This window comes from Danio aesculapii, chromosome 22 (assembly GCF_903798145.1).
Source record: "Danio aesculapii chromosome 22, fDanAes4.1, whole genome shotgun sequence".
NCBI lineage: Eukaryota > Metazoa > Chordata > Actinopteri > Cypriniformes > Danionidae > Danio > Danio aesculapii.
In genome coordinates, this window is record NC_079456.1 from 24,854,755 (window position 1) to 24,863,891 (window position 9,137).

The 9,137-nt window shown below is 33.4% G+C and overlaps 2 protein-coding genes across 4 annotated transcripts in view; both read right to left on the reverse strand.

Moving 5' to 3' along the window:
• uchl5 (ubiquitin carboxyl-terminal hydrolase L5) overlaps nt 1–3,746 on the reverse strand; it is a 15,112-nt gene extending 11,366 nt beyond the window's left edge. The window contains exon 1 of the mRNA XM_056448367.1: nt 3,553–3,746. Coding sequence (XP_056304342.1) covers nt 3,553–3,628 — 76 coding nt within the window. The 5' untranslated portion in view covers nt 3,629–3,746. The remainder of the gene's footprint in view (nt 1–3,552) is intronic.
• A 1,316-nt stretch (nt 3,747–5,062) lies between these two features.
• Nucleotides 5,063–8,876, reverse strand: glrx2 (glutaredoxin 2). 3 transcript variants are annotated; one of them, XM_056447892.1, is made up of 4 exons: nt 8,260–8,391; nt 8,105–8,168; nt 6,086–6,262; nt 5,063–5,965 (listed from the first exon to the last, which is right to left on the reverse strand). In XM_056447892.1, exons 1-4 carry the CDS (start codon nt 8,364–8,366, stop codon nt 5,801–5,803), a joined length of 513 nt encoding a protein of 170 aa, XP_056303867.1. In that variant the 5' UTR covers nt 8,367–8,391; the 3' UTR covers nt 5,063–5,800. The 3 variants fall into 3 exon arrangements, with proteins under 3 accessions (XP_056303867.1, XP_056303868.1, XP_056303869.1); XM_056447893.1 differs by lacking the exon at nt 8,260–8,391 and adding an exon at nt 8,627–8,796 and having other exon boundaries at nt 5,068–5,965; XM_056447894.1 differs by lacking the exon at nt 8,260–8,391 and adding an exon at nt 8,803–8,876 and having other exon boundaries at nt 5,069–5,965.
• Nucleotides 8,877–9,137: the final 261 nt, after the last annotated feature.

Here is a 9,137-nt window from a genome sequence, read left to right on the forward strand (position 1 = left end):
AAAAACAACTGTAAAGTGTTGATGTAGTTCTCAAACTATTTATATATTTATATAATTTTTTTAATATATTTTACAATATTTTAGCTGTAAATGAGGTATTTATAAAAATCCTATTTCCACATAAAAGAATGTTTAATGTTGCACGATTTTGCTCCTCAAAATAAATAACTTTTATTTTAAATAGGTACAAATGCCAAAAAATAAAAAAAATCAATAATTAACACATAAAATTGGAACAACTGCAAATAATTAAAAGGAAAAAAAAACAGCATATATTAAGGCTGCACAATATATCGTTTTAGCATCGATATTGCAATGTGTGTCCGCAATAGTCATATCGCAGGATCCGCAATGTTGAGTCTGGTTTATAGTTGATGAGCACAACAGTTAATGCGTAAGACTTGTGAATTTATTGCAAAGTATAACAAGAACGGAGTGAAACTTTATCATTTGCATGTGTTTTAAAGGCAATTCAAAATAGTGTAATGCATTCAGGCACCAAAAAGTACATTTGCAACTTTAACAAAGAAGTAATTTACTCAATAATAAAATGAAGACCATAAAGCGTTATTTTACATTTCATCTTTTTCTGTACCTGTATACTGTTTGACTCTGTGGAAAAACCATAAAGCACTGTTTATTTAACTTGTTTTGTTGCTCTATTTTAATACAGGACTCACACCCACACAAAATCACCCCAATCACTCTAAATGAATTATTTCTTTTCAAATAGAGCTATTCAAGTCATCTGATAAAACTATATTCATCTGTCTCTCTCTCTCTCTTATATATATATATATATATATATATTGCAGAAAAACAAAATATCGCAATCTCAGATTTTTCCAATATCATGCAGCTCTAATATACACTCATTGGACACTTTATTAGGTACACCTGTCCATTAACCCAAATTTCTAATCAGCCAATAACATGGCAGCAACTCAATGCATTTAGGCATGTAGACATGGTCAAGATGATCTGAAGAAAGGTGATTTAAGTGACTTTGAACATGGCATGGTTGTTGGTGCCAGACGGGCTGGTCTGAGTATTTCAGAAACTGCTGATTTACTGGGATTTTCACACACAACCATCTCTAGGGTTTACAGAGAATGGTCCTAAAAAAAAATATCCAGCGAGCGACAGTTCTGTGGGCGCAAATGCCTTGTTGATGCCAGAAGTCAGAATGGCCAGACAGGTTCAAGCTGATAAAGGCAACAAAAACTCATATAAGCACTCGTTACAACTGAGGTTTGCAGAAGAGCATCTCTGAATGCACAACACGTCCAACCTTGAGGCGGATGAGCTATAGCAGCTGAAGACCACACCATGTGGCACTCCTGTCAGCAGCACTCCTGTAAGAACAAGAAACTGAGGCTACAATTGGCACAGGCTCGCCAAAACTGGACAATAGAAGATTGGAAAAACGTTGCCTGGTGTGATGAGTCTCAATTTCTGCAGCGAGGGTCAGAATTTGGTGTCAACAACATTAAAAGCATGAATCCATCCTGCCTTGTATCAACAATTCAGGCTGGTGGTGGGGGATATTTTCTCAGCACACTTCGGGCCCATTAGTACCAATTGAGCATCGTGTCAACACCTGATTTCACACGGCCCACATTTTTAAAACGAAATCGAGGCTGCGGTGGAAAGAAATCCAGAAGTATCGTTAGGGGGTTACATTGGAACGTTGTGTACTTGGCTGTATATCTTATCAGCGAAGAGAAAGTGACACAAATTTATCATTTCACCACCTTCCGAGTGACCCGAAGGTCCATTCTGAATGAATGGTGAAAATAAAAAGGGATATCAGAGCTTAAGGGAAATGGCACTAGTTAGCTAACATTTTCTTTCCCAAACACGTTTTAGACGTCTTTTATCAAACTGAACTGAAAATGAACTGATTCTTTCCCTATGTTAGACTTGTCACAATACTGAATTAAAAGAAAAACCGTCAATTTCCCGCTAATATTTAAGGCACTGTTGATGGCTTTCTTAAAACAGCGCTGATTTGCCATTGTGGTTATGTGCTCAACAGAAATGACTGTCATTGGCCGAGAAGGTCATCAGTTCACCCTCCGCTGTTTACCGAGCACAAACACAGACGAGCCGAGTGATCTGCTTGATGATTCGACTGATCTTTACGGTTGCTTCGCGCTCGAGTCTCTGTGTATCTGTGTTTGCACTGGGTGAAGGGCGGTAAACTGAGTGCAAACACAGATACACGGAGACTGGAGCGCAAAGCAGCCATGAAGATCAGTCGAGTCAGCGGCGCTTCAATGTTAACTTAGCGGGAAATAGATAGTTTTAAAACTTCAGTAACGGGACAACACTATTACAGACAACACGAGGATGTGCTACAGAGGACTGCAGTGTTTTATCGCTCACCGAGTTACATAGGCTGAAGCAGGGAAGCATCCCCATGGTGTTTACCAGCTGCCAGGAACTGAAGCCTAGGAGGACACATGAGCATATTACTCTTAAAGAGATTGTGATGTTGTTTGATGCTTGAAATAAGCGTATTGTTGCTGACCATGTCCATCCCTTTATGACCACTGTATACTCATCTTCTGATGGCTACTTCCAGCAGGATAACGGCCATGTCATAAACTCCAAATCATCTCAGACTGGTTTCTTGAACATGACAATAAATTCACTGTACTCAAATGGCCTCCTCATTCACCAGATTTCAATCCAATAGAGCACCTTTGGGATGTGGTGGAAAGGGAGATTTGCATCATGTGCAGCTGGACAAATAGTGTGATGCTATCATGTCAATATGGAATAAAATCTCTGAGGAATATTTCCAGTACCGTGTTGAATCTACGCCACGAAGGATTAAGGCAGTTCTGAAAGCAAAAGCAGGTCCAACCCGTCCTAGTAATGTGTACGTAATAAAGTGGCTATTGAGTGTATTGAGGTAAAGTTGGTTTTATATTCGCACATTTGTTCATTTAACGGCTCCTATATCGTTTACCACTCTACTTTGAATATTCAGGCTGAATTAGCATGCAAGTATGACTTGAAAACAACATTAGCACTATTTATTTGACTGTGAACAATGTTGCACACATCTGATAGTCATTGGGTGCTAATATAATTTCATTATTTAGAATTTGCTGATTATTTTTCAAAAATTATATTAAGGAGAATGTTTGAATGTCCGAATATAAAACTAACTATACCTAAATTAATTAATAATGCATATAAAATAATGATATCAAAATGTTCTTTCTGTGATGCACAAATATGACTCGACCATTCAGAACACACACATATGATATGGTTTATACTATAAGGCTGCTCAGTATTTTTCAGACAGGACCACTGACATTTACACACGAATGTGAGGGAGGCAGCTGTCATTGTGCATTAATTAACAGCGCTGATTCATTCACTGACCCGTTCAAAAATCTGCTTATGTGGATTATTTCACCCAATCAAACACTACATAAACCACACATTATCAATCGTATTTGCAGTCTAAATCACTGAAGCACCACTAGCGCACCTCCACGCACCGCTAATTAAAGAAATACAATAATTCCTCACCAAAGCCCTTTATCAGCTCTGTGAAAACTCCCGGGTCGCTTTCCATGAGACACCATTCCCCAGCGCTTCCCGCCATTTCTAAAATTATATTTATCTTACAGTAAACAGAAAAAGTGTGCCCGTGTAGCGGTTAAACAAGGCTAATGAGACTCATTCAGTCACACACACAGTGGTTTTCCCGGCATTCCTTTCGACGTGCGTCATTCTTCTGCTTCATGTGGAGCCAGAAAGCGTAAGGCGCGCGCTTCTGCCTCCGCGTGTTCTGGAGTGTTCGTGAGTATTTTTTGGTATATTTTATTATATTCACAAGTGTTTTTTTTTAAAGGTAATGTTGGTTATTAAACTAAAATAGTGAATGTAAATGTTAAAAAAAGCATATAGTGTAATTATAGCGCACTAAAATGGCTTATTTTTATTCGTTCAGCCATTTTAGTGTTCAGTCACGACACTATTCCTTACTACTGACATTTCTACATATTTCCAGTTTAAATAAGCTGTTGTTTACATGGTTTAATAAGGTTTTATTTTAATCCATTTTTTGTTTGTGTTTTCATTTTAAATGTATTCGAGCAATTCCAGTGTTGTGGATTTACATAAAAACTTAAACAGTGAAAACTTAAAACATAAATACACAAAGAAAGTGTATGTTAACATTATTTTGAAACTTCTGTTTATATTTTCCAAAACAACTCACCACAGAGTTATGGGATCGGAAAAATGTCAATCTGTAAACATTTTTAATATTTTAAATGAAGAAAAAAAACATGGATGTGACCAAAAAAGTCTGCGAATTTACAGTGTACAACATACTTTGCAGAAGTTATGTGAATTAAACTGCACAACCCAAAAGAAACAATGTTAATTAAAAGCTAATGTCTTACTATATATAAAAAATTATTGATTTTATTTTATATTTTTGCATTTATGAGGAAAAAGCTTCGTTATGGATGTGACTGATGTGAAATTGACACTTGTATGACTTTGGTACTCAAATGTAATAGTTTTAAATACTTTAACAGAGAAATTTTTGAGTATTTTTACAGTACTGTAAAATACTGCTTTTGTCTGAGTCAGACCTTACTGTCCTAATTAAATAATTAAAAATAAAGTCATGATATTTTATTTTGGTAAAATAAGCGTAATCTAGAGGCCTTTGCCTTTCATATAAGCCACTTCTGATGCCAAATGATCAACTAGAAGTCAAGTTATTATTTGTCGTTCCTAAAACTTGAATAGATGACAAGACTTTTGTCAGGTTGTGTCTATATGGGTTGTACAATATGATATAATTTTTTATTATGATTTTTCTGTTAAACGCTGCTAAAACAATGTAAAATTTACAAACCAAGAACTCTTAATATTGGCATAGTTTGATGTAAAATTAAGATAAAATTATTTTACAATAGAAAATTCACATTACATAAAGATATTTTATTCAGTTAAATCACAGCATTTCTTTTGTTTAAAATACAGTACTGTATACTGTAATAATACAGTTTAATACTGTAAAATACAAGCCTAAACAAAAAAACCTAAAAAAAAGTTGGTGAAAACTTTTTTTTTTTTTTTCTCATGGCAAGGTTGATGTTGGCATGGATTTGCTCATACAGCATAACTACTGTAGTTTTGTCACTTAAAAATGTAATTAAAACATGTGTCATAAATTGGTAGGCCTATTACATTTTACAGGAAAACATACAGTGCATTGAAATATCAATAGTAATAGCATTGTCGTTAAATTGTTATCGTCTTTTTTTTCCAGACAGCAGCTTAGTATACATTTTAAGACACAAATATATTATCTCTATTTTATACTGAAGTATTGCTAAAGTATCTCTGAGTAGGTTGACTTTGACCATGTCTAGAAGGCAATAAGAGGCAGAAGTACAAAACAATTTTTTAAATGATGTAAAAAATAGGGTTTTATATAAATCAAGCTGGAGTTTGAGGATTTACAATCAGGACAAACAAAACAATTTACATTTTTGACATTAATATTTTAAAATATGTATATACATAAATACTGGGGGTTTGTAACATAAAAAGTAAAAACACTTTCGTTATCTGGGGTTACATTTTACATGAAAACAAAATGCTCAGGAATATTCTAAAACAATACTCATTAATTGTCATTAAATCAGGCAGGTATTTTTTCCATACAGCAGCATATACATTTAAACCATTTAATTTGTATTTAGGCTGTTCAAAGGTGACCAAGAAATATAAATGCACAGTACGAAGACAAGCATCACTGATGAGGTTGATTTTGACCATTTCCAGAGCCCTCAGGTGCCATATTTAAACAGCAAGGCCTACATTGTTCAATAAGAGGCAGAAGTTTTCCTTGCTGGTGGAGCTGTTTTGTATCCGAGCCTCCTCCAATGCACTGTCCATTAATAAAGACTCTTGGCACCTGAAAGATTTAAGGTTAACAACAATATTTGACAAAAAGAAACATACTGACTTGCATGTAAAAGTTCAATTTGCACACATGACATGGTTTTTATAGATATAAATAAATGACCAGACTTACTGTTCTGGCACCTGTCAGTTCCGCTAAAGTCTCCTGGAGACGTCGACCATCATTGTGCTCATCCAATTCAACAACTTTATACGTAGCTCCAATCTCATTAAAGACACCCTTTGCCATCTTACAGTAAGGACATGTGGTTTTGGAGAATATTACAACACAGTTACTGGACACAATATCCTGATTAAAAAAAAAATATATTCAAGGTTACAAAAAATTAAAAACATCCTGAAGACAGGATATATTATAGAATATATCAGGGTTGTGCAGTTTGATAGAGTTAAAATTATTTTTATTATGATGATTTTGTTAAAAACTGCTAAAACAATTAAAACAAGAAATATTAATATGCAAAACAAGAAATATTAATATTGATCTAGTTTGATTTAAATGGAAAATTAAATTATACAGAGATATTTTTTATTCAGTTAAATCGCAGCATTTTTAATTTGATGATGTTCATACTATGCTGTAATTATAAGACTCCAGCTTGGTTGAAAAAAAACAAACAACATTGACTTCCTCAATTTATTAGCAGAGAATTAAAGCCATGGCTTATACTACCTGACCACCAAACATTAATATAGGTGCTGATAAATTTGCCATAGTATTACATAATTCTATGGTGCTGTCATCTCAAAATTATAATAATCACAACATTGTGTAAATACAGCATAATCATGAGAAAGCCACATGGATAAAGCTAGCCATGGTTAAACATCAAGGATTTCCTTTTAATTTGTCTATGCTGTTAAATAATGTTAGTTTCCCATCTAGTGGTCATAACCATACATTGCACATAAATATCAGCTCATTTCTATTACACCAACTTGTATAAGGCACATTTTCAATTCACAATTTCAATTTGTGCAATTCAAAGGGTAATGGAAACACCACCTACTTTTGGTTCTGTAGCTGATTCTTTCTTTCTTGAATTTAAATACTTTTTAAAATTTAAATACTTTAAATTACATAAAAATACAACATATTGACCACAAATAAAGTAACAAAATAGAACATAGATATAATTTACCTAAAACAATATTTCAAATTCAAAATTAATTATGGGTTTTGGACTAAAAGTTTGTGACATCATAGATTATCTTTCTTTTTTGGTGGCAGAGTGTTTTTTTTTTTAAACTGATTACAAAATCACAGTTTATCAACAACTACTGTGGTTAAAATAATCTTAGTATAGCACAACCAATCTGGGTTTACCAGAGTTTATGCTCTTGTGTAAATTAACATGATTTTCTTATAATAAAAGTGTAGTGACAACAGTTGTACTACATTAGTACAGAAAAGACAAGGTTAATTTAAAGTTACAATATAAAGTTATAACAATTAATGTTGTAATAACAGCAGATATTGACAAATGTTGGTAATCAAACTGTTAAGATTCTCTTTAACAAGAATTTATTTTGTCACAAGCATTTTTTCAAAATATCTTTTTTATTGTATCTTTTTAGACCGCATAAAACAAGCTTTGGAATGACATAACGGAGTAATTGTGACAGTTTGTCTTATCAGGTTAGTATGGAGTTAATCTAGGGCCATATATGCTTGCAACATAAAAGAAAGTTTTGCAAACAAAAAATAAAGAATTGGACAAAAAAAAAAAAATTGGAAAATAATGAAAATCTCTAAAAAAAATTGAAACTGGAAATTAGGTTTTGAGAAATAAGAAAAAGAACTGCAAATAAAAATCTTTATTAAATCTGGAAAAAACTGTTTACAAATATATATATATATATATATATATATATATATATATATATATATATATATATATATATATATATATATATATATATATATTATAAAAGTTAACCATGGATTTATTTATTTTAAAAATTGTTGCTGTAAACCGCAGTAACAACAAATTAACCATGATATATGTAAAACTGATACATGATATATGTAGTAAACTGCTTTTAACAATATGACAAAAATCAAACAATAAACAGTTGCTACACTTTACCTGATTAAAACCATGGTTAATTTTCGGATGATAAAGCTTACCTGCACAAACTGACCACAAGCTGAGCTTGACAACCCAGGCGCAGATGACGAGAAGTTCCCCATTCTAGATAAAGCACAGGAATTTAGGTTCAAACAGAGAAGAAAAGAAGCCATCATTTACACAACAACAGACAGAGATTAACACATGGGATGACCTTGTAATAATCACCGGTCTGTAAAAGAAACATGTTGAAGATACAAGGAAAGCAAATGCAGTCAATGCAGATACAAGAGAATTCGACTGGCAATTTAAGTCAATCATTTTCAAACTGCTGTGGTCTCCTCTTGAATCAACTAACTAACAATGATCTCACAGCTAGACTGTAATCTGATCAGATCACAGGGGGGATTTAGACATCTAATGACCCCAAATACAACATCGCCTTTGTCTGCTAAAATGGGCTAACTTGTGTAGTCCAGAACAGATTAAAACAGTCGCACTTGAGACACACGTAGTTTATTTAAATGTAAATATGAAATATGTTAAATTATATGCCTAATACTAATTATATTTATAATGACCTTAGAATCTGATAAGCCTGTCTGGATTTGTAGAAACAGCCCCTTGTAAACATTGCGGAGTGTTAATAACGTCGAGCGTAGCTCAATAAATAAGGCCGTCCAAAGATATTACCAGCTTTACATGTAAAGAAAGACGTTTCTTGTATTTTATATCAAAGTCCAAAACACACGCGTACCTATCAACCGGAACAACATTGATATGACGTATAAAGCTCCGCCCTTCATGAGTCTGCCAAATATTCCTCCAGCCTGTCCATATCATTAGACATATGAAGCAACATTCGTATTTTCCTCTAGGGGGCCGTAGTGGCTCATAAAGCTAACGAAAATATTAACTTGTATATTGACTTACTACAAATATTTAACATTTAATCTCTATAATGATTTGGGCGTGACTTATGCTTAAAGGTATGTATATTTTTAATAAGACAATATACTGAAAAAAAAAAATATGCAGCAGTGAAAGGCTGATTCAAATTCACAAACGACAGTGATTGGTCCGTCTTCATAT